Source organism: Trichechus manatus, unplaced genomic scaffold, assembly GCF_000243295.1.
Source record: "Trichechus manatus latirostris isolate Lorelei unplaced genomic scaffold, TriManLat1.0 scaffold00113, whole genome shotgun sequence".
In the NCBI taxonomy this organism is placed as follows: Eukaryota; Metazoa; Chordata; class Mammalia; order Sirenia; family Trichechidae; genus Trichechus; species Trichechus manatus.
The window spans coordinates 7,622,027-7,640,568 of NW_004444049.1; the positions used below are offsets into that span (position 1 = coordinate 7,622,027).

At 48.5% G+C, this 18,542-nt stretch overlaps 2 protein-coding genes across 2 annotated transcripts in view; one reads left to right on the top strand and one right to left on the bottom strand.

The window, feature by feature from the left end:
- Window positions 1-3,135, top strand: part of LOC101345736 (uncharacterized) — a 20,515-nt gene extending 17,380 nt beyond the window's left edge. The window contains exon 6 of the mRNA XM_004383932.1: window positions 3,082-3,135. Within this exon, the coding sequence (XP_004383989.1) occupies window positions 3,082-3,135 (54 nt within the window). The remainder of the gene's footprint in view (window positions 1-3,081) is intronic.
- Window positions 3,136-4,707: 1,572 nt separating this feature from the next.
- Window positions 4,708-17,587, bottom strand: LGALS12 (galectin 12). The gene is made up of 9 exons (XM_004383815.3): window positions 17,132-17,587; window positions 15,257-15,345; window positions 14,902-15,115; window positions 13,811-13,930; window positions 13,230-13,268; window positions 12,173-12,199; window positions 11,444-11,532; window positions 6,192-6,342; window positions 4,708-5,689 (listed from the first exon to the last, which is right to left on the bottom strand). The coding sequence occupies exons 1-9, from the start codon at window positions 17,198-17,200 to the stop codon at window positions 5,543-5,545; spliced, it is 945 nt and encodes a 314-aa protein (XP_004383872.1). The 5' UTR covers window positions 17,201-17,587; the 3' UTR covers window positions 4,708-5,542.
- Window positions 17,588-18,542: the final 955 nt, after the last annotated feature.

Here is an 18,542-nt window from a genome sequence, read left to right on the forward strand (position 1 = left end):
TAAAACACAGGTAAACATCTTTCTGGTATTCTCTGCTTTCAGCCAGGATCCATCTGACATCAACAGTGATATCCCTGGTTCCACATCCGCTTCTGAATCCGGCCTGAATTTCTGGCAGTTCCTTGTTGATCTACTGCTGCAGCCACTTTTGAATGATCTTAAGCAAAATTTTACTTGTGTGTGAAATTAATGATAATTTCTGCATTCGGTTGGATCACCTTTCTTGGGAATAGGCATAAATATGGATTTCTTCCAGTCAGTTGGCTAGGTAGCTGTCTTCCAAATTTCTTGGCATAAACAAGTGGACACTTTCAGCACTGCATCTGTTTGTTGAAACATCTCAGTTGGTATTCCATCAATTCCTGAGGCTTGTTTTTCACCAATGCCTTCAGTGCAGCTTTGACTTCTTCCTTCAGCACCATCAGTTCCTGATTATATGCTACCTCTTGAAATGGTTGAACATCGACCAATTCTTTTTGGTCCAAACACATCCAAACATCTTGAGGGACTGAGTTACTGGGGCTGAGGGCTGGGGACAATGGACTCAGGAGACGTCTAGGTCAATTGACGTAACATAGTTCATAAAGAAAATGTTCTAATCCTACTTTGGTGAGTAGTGTCTGGGGTCCTAAAAGCTTTCGAGTGGCCATCTAAGATACATCAATTGATTCCATCATGTTTGAAGTAAAGGAGAATGAAGAATACCAGAGACACAAGGAAAATATGAGACAAAAGGACAAATGGACCACATGAACCACAGTCTCCACCAGCCAGAGCCCAGAAGAACTAGATGGTGCCTGGCTACCACCACTGATCACTCTAATAGAGATCACAAAAGAGGGTCCTGGGCAGAGTGGGAGAAAAATGTAGAACAAAATTCAAATTCACACACACAAAAAAAAGACCAGACATACTTGTTTGATGGTGTTACTGATTGAATTTTGTCCCCCCAAAATATGTGCCAGCTTGGCTAGGCCATGATTCCCAGTATTGTGTGGTTGTCCTCCATTTTGTGATCTGATGTAATTTTTCTATGTGTTGTAAATCCTTATCTCTGCCTGTGGCTAATGAGGCAACATTAGGTTATGTAAAAGAGGATTAGGGTAGGATGCAACACCCTTACTCAGGTCACAACCCTGATCTGATGTAAGGGGAGTTTCCCTGGGGTGTAGCCTGCATCACCTTTTATCTTACAAGAGATAAAAAGAGAGAGAAGGGAGCGGAAAAATAGGGACTCATGCCACCAAGAAAGGAGTGCTGGGACTGGAGGGCATCCTTTGGACCCAGGGTCCCTGTGCTGAGAAGCTCCTAGACCAGGGGAAGGTTGATGACAAAGACCTTCCTCTGGAACCGACACAGACAGAAAGCATTCCCTGGGAGCTGGTGCCCTTAATTTGGACTTCTAGCCTCTCAGTCTGTGAGAGAATATATTTCTGTTTGTTAAAGCCGTCCAGTTGTGGTATTTCTGTTTTAGCAGCACTAGATAACTAAGACAGACGGCGACTGAAGGAATCCCCAATACTTGGCCCCCAGATACCCTGCTAACTCAGAACTGAAGCCATTCCCGAAGTCCACCTTTCAGCCAAAGATTAGACAGGCCTATAAAAAAACAATAACACATGAGGAATGTGTTTCTCAGTTCAATCAAATATATGAGACCAAATGGGCAACACCTGCTCCAAAGCAAAAAAGGCAGGAAGGGACAGTAAAACTGGATGAATTGACACTGAGAATCCAGGGAGGGAAGGGAAAGGGGGAAATGGTCAACCCATTTTGGGGATGGCAACTCATGTCACAAAACAATTTGTGTATAAAATTTTTGAATGAAAAACTAATTTGCACCATAAACTTTCACCTAAAAAACACGATAAAATAAAAAAAAAAAATGTGCAAGGCCCTGTTCAACAAAAAAGAGAAAACCTTACTGAAGGACATAAAGGATGACCAAAATAAATTGATATACTATGTTTATGGATGGGAAGAGGGATGTAAGATGCAACCCCCCCCACAATAATCTATATATTTGATTGAATTCTAATAAAAATCCTAAAAGATGTATTTGTAAAAATTGACAAGCTTATCCTAAAATTTCTTGTGGAAGAATAAAGGGCCAAGATCAGTCAAGATAATGTTGAAGGAGAATGAGGAAGTGTGAGTCAACCCACAGGATTTTTAGGATTTACTTTAAACCTATAGCAAAGATGTGGGGAGGAATAACAAATAATCACCAGCTTTGCTCTTGGCACAGCTGGATGAGACAAGGCTGAGCTACCTTCATCCCTCCATTTGCTTTGATCTTGGGATATGCAAGACCTTGATTCACCCACCAAATTGTGATCTCCTCTATGACCTAGATCTTATCTAGCAGACAGTGCCTTAGTTTCCAGCTGGTCGCTTTTAAATTACCTTGTCATTGATTTCTTGTTTTATTAGATGACAATAACGGCATATTTGCTATAGAATCTCTACTTGGGTGAATTTGCTAAGATTTTTCTTTGTGATAGATACAGGATTGATTTGGGTAATAGACATGAAGGAAAAATGCTATTCTCTGCCTGTGGGGTACAAAGTTCCAAAAATACCTATTAATTTCAGCTATTTGATTATATAATTCAAATCCTCTACAGCCTTCCTTTTTTCTTGATTTACTTAATCTGCCAAATACTGAGAATAGGGTATTAAAGAACCTGTAGGGTTGTTACAAGGTCACTGCGTGGCACAAACAGTTTGTAATCAGTTGCTAAACTAAAGATTGGTGGTTCAAACCCACCCAGTGGCTCTGGAGATGAAAGGCCTCGTGAATTGCTTCCATCAAGATTACAGCCAAGAAAATCCTATGGAGCAGCAGGGTCTACTCCATGACACACATGTTCGTCATGAGTCAGAATTGGGTTTTAGTTTAAGGCTGTTACAAACGTTTGGTTCTTCTTCCATCAGGGACCATTATAACAGTGTACTTCCAAGGTGTGGCCACATGACATGCTTTGACCAATAAAACGGGAGCAGTTGTGGTTTGTGTCACTTTGGGGCAGACAGTTTACGAGCCTGTGCACACTTCATTCTCTTTTCCCTCTGCCACAGTGGCCGGCAGTGTACCAGGCTGTGGCTACTTTGTTAGCCCGTGTCCTGGAGTAGGACCATGATGATGCAGGGCAGAACCCCAGTCAGCCTGTGGCGGATACACAGTATGCATTACAGATAAACTTTTGCTGTTTTAAGTCACTGATATTTGAGATGTTACTGCAGCCGAATCTATCCTGTGCTAACTGATAGAGTGTTTTGCGATGATTATGGTTTCATCGAGTTCCCCTTATATTTCCAGGGATGTTTTGCTTCATTTCACTTCTCTGTTATAGAGTGCAGAGAGGTTTATGACTTGTATGCTTCTATGTAGACATACCTTCTGTGATTATAAAGCTGCCCTCCTTGTTCCATTTAATGCTTTTGGTTTTGACTCATGCTTCATCTGGTATTAATATTGCCACCCTGTTTTCTTTGGGTTATGTTTTCCTAATAAACTTTTACCAATAGATTTTAATTACTCATTAAATCTCTGCGCTTTGGTTTCTCATCTGCAAAGGGAGGTAATAAAAGCATTTTCCTCATAGGGTTCTAGTGAATATTTCATGAAATATGTGATAAGTGCTTTGAACAGTATGTGGGACATAAGAGATGCAATATAATGGTTAACTATTATATATTGAATTCCTAGTATCTTTGAAGTAATGCACTAAGTACTGGGGTGAGCAAAACAGTCCTATATAGTTCCTGCCTTGGTGGAGTAAGCCATTTAGTGAGGGAGAAAGATAATAAACATGTGAACAAACAAATAAATATACCACTACAAAACGGGTAAGTGCCTGAAGAAAACAACCCTCCTTTTTCACCTTCCTTTAGGAGTGCTTCTTGAAAACAGCATATAGATGGATATTGTTTCTTAGCAAAACAACACTCAGTGTCATATACTGGGATAGCTGAAATATTTGGCTTTACTCTTTCTGTCTTATTTAACCTTTCTGCTTGCTTTAGCGGTATTTTCCCTTTTTCTCTGTCCATGCTTTTTCTAAATTTGCAATTTTCCTTTTTGTCTCCCAAGCCTCAAACTCCCATGCCCACCTTAATCTGCAAATTCTAGTGTGTATGTATGCACTATAGTATAATAGTGAAGAGTCGCTGCCTGTAGACAGAATCCCTGGGCTCCAATTCTAGTACCACCACTTACTAGCTACGTGATCTCTGCAAATTACTTATCCTTTCTGTGCCTCAGTGTCTTAGTTATCTAGTGCTGCTGTAACAGAAATACCACAAGGGGATGGATTGAACAAACAGAAATTTATTCTCCCACAGTTTAGGAGGCTAGAAGTCCGAATTCAGTGCGCCAGCTCCAGGGGAAGGCTTTCCCTCTCTGTCAGCTCTAGGGGAAGGTCATTGTCATCAACCTTTCCCTGGTCTAGGAGCTTCTCAGCAAGGGACCCCAGGTCCAAAGGATGTGCGCCACTCCCAGCTCTTCTTGCTTGGTGGTAGTAAATCCCCTCTCCTCTCTGCTTGTTTCTCTCTTTTATATCTCAAAAGATATTGACTCAAGATAAAACCTAGTCTGTAGACTGAGTCCTGCCTCATTAATATAACGGCCTCTAATCCTGTCTCATTAGCATCGTAGAGGTTAGGATTTCCAACACATAGGATAATCACATCACATCACAAAATGATGGACAACCACACAATACTGTGAATCATGGCTTAGCCAAGTTGACACATATTTTGGGGGGACACAATTCAATCTATAACACTCAGTTTCCTCTTTTATAAAATGAGGATATTAATAGCATCTACTTTTGCAGAGTCTACAATTATCTGCCAAAATCCACGGTCTCTTTCTTTCATAGTAAATATGCTGCTGGAGAACATTTCCCAGCTTTCTTTGCAGACAGTATGGCCAATAAAATGTGAGTGTGAATAGTGTGTGCCAATTCCATGCCTGGGGCTTATGAAATCAGGTGGGCCTTGTCTACATGCTCCATCCACCTTCTCAGTGGCTGAAATCTACATATGGTGGCATCCAAGCTTCAACCACACAGACAATGATGATGCCCTGAGAGTGGTAGGATGATGACTAGGACAGAGCTGAATGTCCATGGGGAGCAGAGCAGACCCACTGACTTTGACTATTCTCCCCAGAACTGCTAGATGAGAATGAAATAAACTTTGAAATTCTTTAAGTTATTGTATTTTGAATGTCCTTGTTAGGCTACAAAAATTGCCTCATTGAGCCTCTGTCTAGGCTCTGAAGGAAGATGGTGATAAATTCCAGGTTAAGGGTGAAGGGAGGTGCAGAGCATGAAAGGGACTTCATGCTCTTGTGCCTTCCCTCTGAGGTGGGGCCCAAAGCCCCTGTAGACTCAAACTGGGGGCCGCAGAAATGAATCAGGCTTGATATGGTGACAGGTGGACAGTTCAATGAGGAGGGGAGAGTGGGGCCACCCTGTGGGGCCCTGGCATAGGCTGGCCCTCTTCTCTGGCCAGGGTCCCCTTCAAGTCCTTCTCAGTAGTGGACGCAGTAAAGCTTAATACTGCCACTGATCCGAAGCTCCCGCAGCCGCTCCAGGGCCTGCTGATCCAGGCTGGTGGCTCCCAGTCCCTGCCCATTGAGTGCCAGCTTCAGCCCTCCCTTGTGGCACAGGAGCAGCACCTAGGAAAGGAGGTGGGAACAAGCTTAGGCTTCTAATCAGAACCCTTCCTTGCCTGTCAGAGACCCTCCTCCCACTAGAGAACACAAAGAATGGACCCAGGACTAAAGTTTCAGCATGTCACCAGGCCACTATGACCTTCTTCTATCATCTTCCCAGCCCTGAGCCTGTTTCAATACCTGTGATAGGAGTTGCTTTCCTAAAAGAGTGATTCCCAGTTGTGGCTGCACATTGGAATCATCAGGGGAACTTTTTAATAACACTGATGCCTGGGCCCACTCAGATTAATTTAAATCTGAGTTTATGGGCGTGGGATCCATGGCATCAGTGTGAAGGGTTGACCCGGAAGTTCTCTCTGGCCCTGCGGGTTCCAGCTCCTGGGTACCATTACTTCTGCTCTGCCCACCCCGCCCAGGAGGCGCCTCGGCAATCTCCCGGACGATTATGGGAATGGAGTCCAGGACTCCATCCCAGAGGGAGGAAACTGCCCTTGCTCTGACTTGCCTCAAAGAATCGCTGGGGATAAAAGAGGAAGGGGGCCAAGATCAGCTTCTTGCGTCTCCAGGGGTAGATCCAGGCCAGAGTCCGGTCTGTGAAGGAAGCCCGGAGCGTCACAGGAATGTGACCTGACTTGTCCCTCAGGCTCAGCGTGAAACTGCAGGAAGAGAAGGGGATCACCTTCCACTGATCTCAGGCCATTGCTCAGCTGATTCCTCTGAGTTGTGGCTGCAGGGTGTGGAGGCCGAGGAGGTGGGAGAGAGGCTGGAAGAGTTAACAGATTCCGCCTCTGGAAACAAGTGTTAAGGACCAACGGCAGGCCGTGGGTTGCATGCTTGTACTTGTAACAGCTCCACAACAACAAGAAATCCAAATCCATTGCGATCCAGTCCATTCTGACTCATAGCGACCGTCTAGGACAGAGCAGAACTGCCCCTTAGGGTTTCCAAGGCTCTTTATGGAAGCGGAGAGACACGTCTTTCCCCCACGAGTGGCTGGTGGGATCAAACCGCCGACCTTTGGGTTAGCAGCCCAGCGTGCTTAACCACTGAGCCACCAGCGTGACTCTAAGAGCTCAGAGGAGTGAAAACAGCACTGGACTCCAAGTCCTTTACAGACCTGAGATGGAATTCCAATGCTGCCACCTACTGGCTGGGGGACTATGGGCAAACTATCTGTGCCTCTGTCCTTCTCAAAATGGGGATAATAATAGTAGCTAACATTTACTGGGAAACCCTGGTGGCCTAGTGGTTAAGAGCTACTGCTGCTAACCAAAAGGTGGCAGTTTGAATCCACCAGATGCTCCTTGGAAATCCTATGGGGCAGTTCTACTGTGTCCTATAGGGTTGCTATGAGTCGGAATCTACTCCATGGTAAGGGGTTTGGTTTAGCATTTACTGAGAGCTAACTACGTGCCAAGTATTTTTTTTAAAGTGTTTAGAAATAGCTTAGTGGTTAGAGCAAGGCTGCCTGGGTTCAGCCCTGGCTCTGCTACTTACTAGTCCTGTGACCTTGGCAAGTCATTTGTCCTCTGTGCCTCAGTTTCCTTGTTTCTAATAGGGGGATAATAATGGTACTGTACCCGTCTCTTACTGATGAAGATCAAAGACCACAGCCTTCAGTATGGATTACACCTCAACATAAAACAAAAATCCTCACAGTTGAACCAATAAGCAACATCATGATAAATGGAGAAAGGATTGAAGTTGTCAAGGATTTCATTTTACTTGGATCCACAATCAACACCCATGGAAGCGGCAGTCAAGAAATCAAAAGACGCCTTGCATTGGGCAAATTGGCTGCAAAAGACCTCTTTAAAGTGTTGAAAAGCAAAGATGTCACCTTGAGGACTAAGGTGCACTTGACCCAAGCCATGGTGTTTTCAATTGCCTCATATGTATGCAAAAGCTGGACAAGGAATAAGGAAGACGGAAGAAGAACAGAGGCCTTTGAATTATGGTGTTGGCGAAGAATATTGAATATACCATGGACTACCAAAAGAACAAACAAATCCATCTTGGAAGAAGTACAACCAGAATGCTCCTTAGAAGCAAGGATGGCGAGACTACATCTCACATACTTTGGACATGTTATCAGAAGGGATCAGCCCCTGGAGAAGGACATCATGCTTGGTAAAGTAGAGGGTCATCGAAAAAGAGGAAGACACTCCATGAGTTGGATTGACATAGTGGCTGCAACATTGGGCTCAAGCACAAGAACGATTGTGAGGATGGCGCAGGACTGGGCAGTGTTTCGTTGTGTTGTACACAGGGTCGCTACGAGTTGGAAGCAACTCGATGACACCTAACAACAACAACCTGTCTCATGGGCTGTTGTGAGAATTAGATGAGTTGATACTTGTAACATTTACAACAACGCCTGGCACTTAGTAAACACTTAAATGATAAATCTATTGTTATTAAAATATTACTACTTATAGGACCACTGATGGGAACAAAGGAGATAATTTGTGTGAAAACTAGCAAGTACCCAGCACACAGTAGGTGTCCTACAGATGTCCTACAGATGTTAGTGTTTGTTTTTCTTAGTCCTCACAAAAATCCTGTGCCATGAAGTTTATCAGCCCATTTTACTGATAAGGAAAAGATGTTAAATGACTTGATCTGTTACTAGTAATAGCAGTAGGGGCCTCAATCTGGGATGTGAACCAGGATTCATGCCTCTGGATTTGCAGGGGTCTTTCTACTGCCTGGCACCTGCCTCACAAATAGGGCAGACAGATTCTGTTTTATGTCTTGGGCGCTCACAAGGTCACCTTCTTTAAAACAGCCCCCCCCAAGAAGCTGCTGCCAGCTGACTCCTGAGAGTGAGAGGAGACACAGGGAGCAGATGGAGGGACAAAGAGGGCAAAATGCATGCCCTGGGTGGGCTTTTAGGGACTCTTGGTGGATCCATTGCAGGAGGAGGCTCCATAAATTCCCAGCTTTGGGAAGGAGATGGCATGGGCTTAAAGCTGGAAGAAGCTTAGAAGGTAGGGTCCCTGGAGAATGGACTCTGCGGAGCCTCCAGCCCCGTGTGGCCAGAGAGCTAGTCAGACCAAGCCCCAAGCCCCCTTACCTACCTCCACATCAGCTCTTTTCTATGCCTTTCTCTCCTCCAAGCCCCTTTTCTCAGCTCTCTAGGTAAGGTTTTGTTTTCCCACTGGCCTGAGAATTCTTGGAGGCCTCAGTGCCCCCCCAACCTTATGCCTATACAGCACAGCCCTAGGCTGGGCAATGGACTCCCTCTAGATGTCCAGTGGAGCTCTGTCGAATGGAAGCTCCTTGAGGCTGCAGCCATATCTTGGTGTGTGTTGTTAGGTGCCATTGTGTTGGTTTCAACTCAGTGACCCTATGTACAACAGAACGAAACACTGCCCGGTCCTGCACCGTCCTCACAATCATTGCTATGCTTCAGCCCACTGTTGCAGCCACTGTGTCCATCCATCTTGTTGAGGGTCTTCCTCTCTTTCACCAACCCTATACTTTACCATGTCTTTCTTCAGGGATTGGTTCCTCCTGATAACATGCGAATGCATGTGAGATGAAGTCTCGCCATTTTGGCTTCTAAGAAGCACTCTGGCTGTACTTCTTCCAAGACAGATTTGTTCATTTTTTTGGCAGTCCCTAGTATATTCAATATTCTTTGCCAACACCATAATCCAAAGGCATCAACTCTTCTTCAGTCTTCCTTATTCATTGTCCAGCTTTTGCATGCATATGAGGTGATTGAAAACACCATGGCTTGGATCAGGTGCACCTTAGTGGCATTTCTGCTTTTTAATACTTTAAAGGGGTCTTTTGCAGCCTCTTTGCCCAATGCAATGTGTCTTTTGATTTCTTGACGTCTCCTTCCATGGGCGTTGATTGCGGATCCAAGTAAAATGAAATCCTTGACAATTTCAACGTTTTCTCTGTTTATCATGATGTTGCTTATTGGTCCAGTTGTGAGGATTTTTTTTCTTTATGTTAAGGTGTAATCCATACTGAAAGCTGTGGTCTTTGATCATCAGTAAGTGCTTCATTTCCTCTTCACTTACAGCAAGCAAGGTTGTGTCATCTGTATAATGCAGGTTCTTAATGAGTCTTCCTCCAGTTGTGATGCTGCATTCTTCTTCATATAGTCCAGCTTCTCGGATTATTTGTTCAGCATGCAGATTGGATAAGTATGGTGAAAGGATTGAATAAGTATGGTGAAAGGATTGAACAAGTATGGTGTGTGTGGAGGGCATATTTTCACTGCAAATGAGCCTCGTGCCGTCCAACTCTCGTTCGCTTCTGGCCAATTCAAGCCATCAGTCACTTTCAGAAATCAGTAACAACAGCAGCAGTGGCATTTATTGCAGTGTTGCCAAGCGCCAGGCACAGTGTTAAGTCTTGATGTTCATGGCCTATGGCTGGATTGGCCTGCAGAATTCTTAGTATAGTCTTCTGTAAGTATGCTTAGATTTTAAATTAATACAGTATTCAAAAATAGAGATTTTATATAAAAAATGGCTTCCAGCTCTCTTTAAAAATAATCAGAAGATCTGTTATCACTGGACCTATGGAAATATTCTTTCTACTTCACCACCTACCCATCCTAGTGCCTCACAATGTGACCTGCCTGGCTTCCGAGGGCATCTGCATTCATGGCCTTTGAGAAAGAGCAGTTAAGTTACTAGCTGTGTTACTAATAATAACCATGTGACTTTGAGCGAGGACACAAACCTGCTCTCATATCTCCTAGTTTTGGGGGGTGGTTCTTTCTACCACTGAGCTCCTTTTTGTTTTCCCTATAAGACTGGGATTCTCTCCCTCCTTTTTTCAGATGGAGAAATGGAAACTCAGAGGGGTGTAGTGACTTGCCCCATACCACAGAGTTTATAACAGGCAAAACTAGGAATTCATCCCAGGTGTGCCTGGTTCCAAAGCCCGTGCTGACCTGTGCTGGGCTTCATGCCTGCCCCAGAGTTCATGGGCATGATTAAGAGCATGCAAACAAGGGTTTAGTGAGGTCAGAGACTTAAAAACAAAAGGGGCAAGGCTAGGGGGACACAGGGCACTCCCCTTACTTTCTGAGGTAATTCTAATACACCCACATCTGTTGATCACTTAATATGTGCCAGGCACTGGTCTTAGCATTTACTCCACCTCTGAAGCTGGCACTATCATTACCCCCTTTTACAGATAAGGAAACTGAGGCATAGAGAGGAAAAGTAATTGCCCTAAGGTCACCCATGTAGTAAGTGGATGAAGCAGAAGTTAAACCCAGGCAATCTGGCCGAGAAAAATCATAAAATCAATTCATCTCCAAAAATAGATATATAGATAAATAAATAATAAACAAACAAATAAATAAGTAAATAAATACATAAATAAATGCCCTTCTCTTTAGGACTGGATTTGAGCCCACAGGTTTGGCAGATGAGGTGGGAGCGACCCCTGCAGGAGCAGTCAGGCAGTGTCCACTTAGTAAGTGTGTCCCTCCAAGTCTAGGCTTCCAAGCATTAACCCCAGCCCCTCCCCTCCCCCAACCCGGCCTCCAGGCTGTCATCTTGAGAGGCATGTCTTCTCTCATGGCCTCAAAAGCCAGGGCTTTTAATGAGAGGACAGTTGGCCTGACCAGGTGTCCTGGTCGGGAAGATGCTCCCAAAGGTGAGGCTGTTGGGGCCATGAGGGCAGCCCCACCTGGTGCCACTCCCAGCCTGACTTTCAGGAGCTCTGTGACCTTGGGCAACTTACAGAGGTGCTACTTCCTCCCCTCCATCGGGTACTTACTCCTCCAACTCTTGCAAGACCAGCCCCCGCACTATGATGACCTGCTCAGGCCAGAGACCCTGGGGGAGAGCACGCGAACAGGGTACCTCCTGAAGGAACACACAACGGAGATGACTGAGAAAGTGACTCATGGGGAGGGGGGTGTGCTCAGGGAAAGGCACCTGCCCCCAGGAGGGGCTTCCTGGGCTGCCCTCAGGGGCCAGTGGAGCACTAGAGCAGGTAAGCTTCTGTCTCCGGGCCTGCAGCTAGGAGAAGACTCGGCTCTACTTATTTATTCAACACCTACTGCAGGCCAGTCTTCCTGTACCCCGCTCCTGCCCACAGCTTTTCTTGGACTGCTCCAGGCTGAGCTCGGTGCCCCTCGGTGCCCTGAGTGCATAGTACGCCTCCCATCCCTGCATCCTGAACCATAATGGTCTGTTCAGTGGTCTCTCTCCCCCACCAGCCTGTGAGCTCCTGGAGGGCTGAGACAGGCTTGTCCCTCTATCCTAGAGCCTGGCCCGGGGCCTGGCACAGAGCAGTGTCACATAACTGTTTGCAGAACGAATGAAGCAAGGGTAAAAGTGAAACTGGAGCGTCAGTTTGAAGCTGCCTGGTCCACCCCACAGCCTGCAGTTTTCCGTGAAGGAAGGGGAAACCCTGATGCCGAGGGCATTTTCCACCAGGTGGGGCTCATGAGCAGGTAAGGGACTACACCTCCAGGAGAGAAGAGGAGGAAGGGTCACTCACCAGCCTGGAGCTTTTCAGCAGGAAAGGCTACAAGGAAAGAAAATAGAGACAGGGAGGACATGTGTTTGCTGAATGAAAGGGTACCTGCTAGCATTATCATTAGAAATTGGGGGTATCTGGGGTTTGCCTCCCACAGAAGCAGGTGACTCACTGGTGTCCCTGTGGGGGTCCTCTTGAACTTAGAGGATCACCAGCTGTGGAATAATGGGGAAGACGGGATGGGAGGTTCTATCACACTCTCTGTGTGGCCTTGGGCAAGTACATGGGCCTTATCTCTCATTCTGTCCTGAGGGGCCAACCCTAACTACCTCACAGGGTTGCTCTGAGAACTGAAAGCTCCAACTGAGAGAGATGGACCAAACCAAATCCATTGCCGTCCAGTAGATCACAACTCATAGTGACGCTACAAGACAGAGTAGAACTGCCCCATAGGGTTTCCAAGGAGTGGCTGGTGGAGTCAAGCTGCCAACCTTTTGGTTAGCAGCTGTAGCTCTTAACCACTATGCCACCTGCTCCTGAGAGGGATTGCCTGACAGGAAGACAGGGTCCTGCCCACTTCAGGCATCCAGTGCAGCCCCATCCATTTTCCCAGCTGCAAAATAGATCCATTGAATACCCACTGCCATCGAGTCAATTCTAACTCATAGCGACGCTATAGGACAGAGTAGAACTGCCCCATAGGATTTCCAAGGCTGTAATCTTTATGGAAGGAGACAGCCACATCTTTCTCCCATGGAGTGGCTGATGAGTTCGACCCACCCATCTTTTGGTCAGCAGCTGAATGCTTTAACCACAGTGCCACCAGGGCTCCTTGGAAGACAGGTCAGGAGAGGCCAATCTAGGCTCTCTAAGGACTGAAGCTGAGGCAGCCATATCTATGGCAACCAGAGCCGTGAGGGAAGGGGCTGCTGGGACTTGTGCAATGTGAGTGGCAGCCCAGCTGGAGGAGAAGGGAGAACAAGCTGGCCAGCTAGTGTGGCCAGGACCAAAACGCCCAGCAGCCCCTTCCCTCAAGGCTCTGGTTGCCATGAGGGAACCTTGCCCCCAAGAGACTCACATGTCCGACTGGATATTCTCTTCCGCCCTCCATAAATGGCTGTGCAAAGAGAAAGAACAACAAGCAGGATTCAGACCACCACAAGGCGCTAGGCAGCGTTTATTTTGTTCCCATCCTCCCTGTGTAGGCCTGGGAGGTGGGCAGAGGCCAGGCTTTGGCCTTTATAGCTTCTCATTCTTCCCACGCTGCCTGGCAGTGATTCCCAAACTGGGAAAGCCCCACCTCGGATTTATTGAATCTGAATCTCTGGTGGTGGGTCCCAGAAATCTGCATTTTCATTAAGCTTCTCAGTTGAGAATAATCCAGCAGACTGTAGTCTGTTTGGGCTCCACTGCTCCAGTCATTCACCTCCTGGCCACTGCTCTTCAGTGTTAACCAGACCCCAGACCCTTGCAGACTTCAGGCCCCCTTTCTGTCCTCACCTTCTCTTCCCCACCCCTACTCACATCCGACATCCCTATGGATTCCCTCTCCTTTATCTGTCTCTTGGTCTGGGTCAGGGGAGGGGGTCCCCAGGCCCATCTAGGTGCCAGAGGACACTGAAAGCTCTGCACTCAGGCCTTGGCACCAGAGGAACTTACGTTGATGTTCAGGAATCCAATGGCCTTCACCAAGATGTCACCAAATATGCCCAGGGTGTCCACCCGGGACAGTGGGAGCCGGTAGGGGTAGTGGAGAAAGTGGTGTCCATTCACGCTCACCTGGAGAGAGAGACAGAGGCTGGCTCAACAGCAGCTAGTGTTCACTGAGTTCATAGTAACCTGACAGGCATAAGTAGGCACTTCTACCTGGATAGTTCTCATCTAACGTCACAAAAACTCTGTGAGGTAGGTACATTTTACTGATGTGGTGCCCAACACTTGGGAGCTTAAGTAACCTTCCCAAGCTGCAGAGTTGGCAGATGGCAGAGCTGGCCTTGGAATCCAGGCCCCTCTCTGCCCCTGACAAGGCACATCTCCGTGCAGTCCCTCATTTCGCCTTCTTAGCAGCAGCAGCACCCACAGCTCCAGGTGAGGAAACTGAGGCTCAGGAGGCTGTGTGGTTACCCCATATGCCACAACACCCTCCCCCCACCCCACCATCTGCCCCAGGATTTTCCCACTGCTGGCTCTCTCCCACTAGCTACCTTCTCCACTGGAGAAGTCTGGAGGTCCTGCCATCTTTCTTTCCAGCAGGAGCTCACAACAGAAGTCAAAACCTTGAGGTCAAGTCTTCCGTCTCTGTTCCCTGCCCACTCAGCCATAAAATGGAGATAATGATAGTATTCACCTCATGGGGCTATTGTGAGGATTAAATGAGCTGATGTATTTAAAAGTCTTAGACCAACGCTTGGCATACAGTGGGTGCACATGGGGTTGGCATGAGTTGGGATCAACTTGAAAACAACTGGTATTTTTCTCTAAGTGCTTGCTAGGATTATGGCTGTGATGCCCTCTCCAGGGCCAAACACAGTAGAGCTTTCTTGCCACCAAGTGTCCCAGGCAAGGTGGGTCTAGGGCAGCCTGGAACTGGGCTTGGCAGCTCCTTGGAGCTCTTCTCGGCAGCTCCTCTCAGTATCCACTCCTTCCCACCAATGCCACTCAACACAGTGACATGGGGAATTTGGCTGAGGGAAGGGAGAGGTAGAAGAACACAAGTTCTAGATCGACCCAATGTCATCCCGTCCACTTACCTTCACTGCCTCATTCCCAAAGAGAAAGAGGATGAGGAAGCTGGCCCCTCTCTGCAGGGGCAGGCCAGGCCACCGGGCCTCTGCTTGCCAGCACCCACCATACAGGGTGTTGCAGATGACGTGAGGCTTGGTGGTATGGAAGCGAGGGTTGAAGTGGATGGCGATATCTGGCCGGGGCTGCAGGCTGCAGCCACACTGGAAGTCCACCTGGAACCTGGTGGAAGATAAGGCTCTCAAATGGCAACTTCAGTTGGAGGTCCTCCCAACCACCAGAGTGACCCTGAAGGCAGAGAGAAGCCCCAGCTTGGAGCCTCTAGAGTTGAGTTCCATCATCCCCATGAGCCACACCCCTTACCTGTGTCCATGTTGGGGAACTACTCCCTGTAGCATGACCATCTTGCCAGCGTGTAGGCCACCAAAAATTGTCGTGACATAAGGAATTACCTGAAAAAGAGGAGAAATACCATCCATGCAGGGTTGGAGGAAGGGCCCAGGGACCCCTATGTCAGATGAGGGGAGAGGGAAGCAAAGAAGAACAAGAAAACTCAACTTTTTCCCAGAATAGAAAAGCTGCTTAAGGGAAAAAATTATCTTTCTCTGAAATATTCTTTCCCACCTACTCCCCTTTCCTCGAACATCACTCCTCAAAGATACCCTGCACTAGGGAAGCCAAGTTCAACTCCACTGTCCCTTTGGAGCACCACCAGCCCAGCCGTTACCCCTGGCTTCTAGGGCTTGGTAGGCTGCTCTGTCCCCAGTGCTGCTCCCCATCCGCTGGATGCTATCCTGGCTCCCGGAAGCCTCGTACCAAGGCTTCCTGAAGACTCTTTAATGACCAGAGCCTGGGAACTAGGAGAAGGAGGATGGACAATTTGGGAAATGTGAGTTGACCCTGATAGGGACGCCTGGAGCAATACCTAACAATGGCCCCTGACTACTTTCCTGGGCCCACCTTTCCCCTCGTAGGAGCTGCTAACATTCTTAAGACACACTGCACGCCTTCACAACTCCTTCCTATTCCAGTGCTTTTCCTTCCTTTGCTCCCCCTTCACCCCAAGGCTCCTGCCATTTTCTTTGATGCCTTCTCCAAGCATCATCCACTCTGGTGCCTGAATTGTTCCCTTCCCCCACTGTGCTCCCAGAACATTCCACTCGCCTGGCTGGCATGGTTCTTGACCCACTGGCTTGGATGGAGATGTGTGGCTGGCTGTTGACCCTGGGAGGCTACAGTCCCTCAAAGCCTTTCTTGCCCTTCTGTAGGCCCAGCGCCTGGCCTAGCACAGGGTGGGCTCCGAGTAGATGTTTGCCGGACGCATGTGAACAGTACAGCAGGTGCATGTGACACACTGTCACAAGATCGGCCCTCCCTCCATGTCCGTCTCCAACTCCCAGCAGACTTCAGAACCCCAAGTGACCTTGGAAGAGCAGGGAGAGACCCACCAGTGCTGCCCTCCTAGTGGAAGCTCTCAGCCTAAAGAAAGGAGCCATTGTAACCTGTGCAGCTACTTCACCCCATTAGTTGAGCACCTGGGGTGGTATGGGAGGCCGGGACCCTGCCTGTCAGAATGCCAACAGCTTAGCTGGGTTCAACAGTTCAGCTGCTCCCAATTACCAGGCTCCAGGCCTGGCTCGTAGCTGAGTGAGCTGAGGCAGCGCTCCAGGAAGGAGAGGCCCAAGTAAAGGCAAAGTGACAATTAGTGCTCCTCAGTCCAGTTACAGCCCCGTGGGGTGGGGGGAGGGGTCCTTCTGGGAGTTCAGTCTTCTGTAAATCCGCCCTAGCGCTGAGCAAGAGGAGAGGAAACCCCTCCCCATCCCTGAGTTGGAGGTTCCAACCTGGCCTTCCCTTCAAAGCTGGAGATGCGATTGACCCTCATAGGTAATCAGTGTCCCCTCCACTCCCCAATAATACTTCTGAAAGTCCCCATCTCCCCTCCCCCCCTCTTCTAGGAAGCCACCTATTGCTTTAGGGGCACAGCACTGCCTCACCAGGCTCAGCTACCTGCAAAATGCAAGGACCCCGGGAGCCCAGCAGTCATCCACACCCAAGTGGGAATGAGCTGGTCAACCACTTTGCTAAGCTCAGGAGGGACTTCCAGAGCTCGTGGGCAGGTGCCTGGGAAAGCGGACCCTAAGATGGAGGGCCTGTCTGTCCCACCAGCTGACAGTGTGAGCCCAGCTGGAAGGGAAGAGCCCTGAGTCCCAGGAGGCTCCAGGTCAGAGCGCTGCTCACCGGGTGGAAGACTGGCGGCTGCAGGATGAAGCTGTCAGGAAGCGGGTCCAGCTTTTCTTCAGGTGACATGGGCGGGGAGTGGGCGACTCCAACTTGGGCTGCTAATTTGGATTCCAGGAGCCCTGCCTCCGCTGGGCAGACTCACCTTCTCCAGCCAGGACCCTAAAGTGTCAGGCAGCTCTCCCAGCTGTTAGTCTCACCTGCGCCCTACAGGGTCCTAAGGCTGCTGGAGCAGGCCTGGGAGGGCAGGGCTGGGAGGACAGCAGGCCAGCCCCCGGCCCCCACCAGCCCCCAGCCCTGTGCACAGCAGAGCCGCCGTTCAGGCTGGGCTAGTTCTGTCAGCAGACACTCTGGGTCCAGGGGTGGGAAGCTCGCACTAACTAACCAACCAACCATCCGACCAACCAACCAACTAACCACAAACCATCTAACTAACTACTACCCGGCTCACCCACCCCTCTGGTACTGGAGCATAAGGCCGCTGCAGCAGGACGCCAGGGCTGGCTCCTTTGAGGTCACAAGGGTTTGTGGTTTCCGGGCCCTCACCGAGTCAGGGGGAGGCGTGGGGGTACATGTGCACCCAGCAGAAGCCCCGCCCCCAGCTTTGTGGACAACCTTGGATAGCTTCTGTGCTTTCCTTCCCTCCCCGGGCAGCCTGCAAAAGTTTTCATATCTTTTCCTCCTTTCCCTGCCCCTTTCCCCACTCTTCTCCCTTTTCCAAGTTCTACAGTCTCCTGAGGCTTCATTTCAGCACTAGATGGAAAAGCCAGGGCCCAGCTGGGGTCACAGGAAAGTGGGACAGGGGCAGGTGAGAACAGGTCAGGGAGGGAGGAGAGCTCCAGTAGGTTCAGAAAAGGGGAGCAGACAGCTACACTGAAGGAGTCCCGGGTTCTTGCCTGACCTTTGCTTTAACTTGCTGTGTGCCCATGGACAAGTCATGTCCCCGCTCTGGACCTCAGTTTCATCATCTGTATTTTGAGGGTGACCCAAGCAATGTGTCTCCCAGGGGATCTGCCTCTGGGGGTCGGGTCCAGAGACCTGCGTTTTTATCAAGCTCCCTGTGATGATTTGGACTCAGAGTACTTCCAGCTCTGGTTCAAATTCCAGTAAGTCTTTCCCTTTAAACAGCGGCACAGCCTCTTCACTTTATCCCGAGTCAGGAGGTCCCAGGATCTGACCACAGTGTCAGACTTGGCAGCAAGGGTTTCCTGGCAGGACCAGCCTGGGCAAAGGCTCAAGCACAGGGGATGGGGAGGGGAGGGGAGAGTAAGCAGCTCCTTTGATGGAGTGGGGAGAGCACAGAGGGTTCTGGGGAAAGTACCTTCATCAGTGCTACTCAAGATGTTCTCCAGGGTCACCTGGAAGCTTGTTAGAAATGCACATTCTTGGGCCCCACCCTGGATCCCCTGAA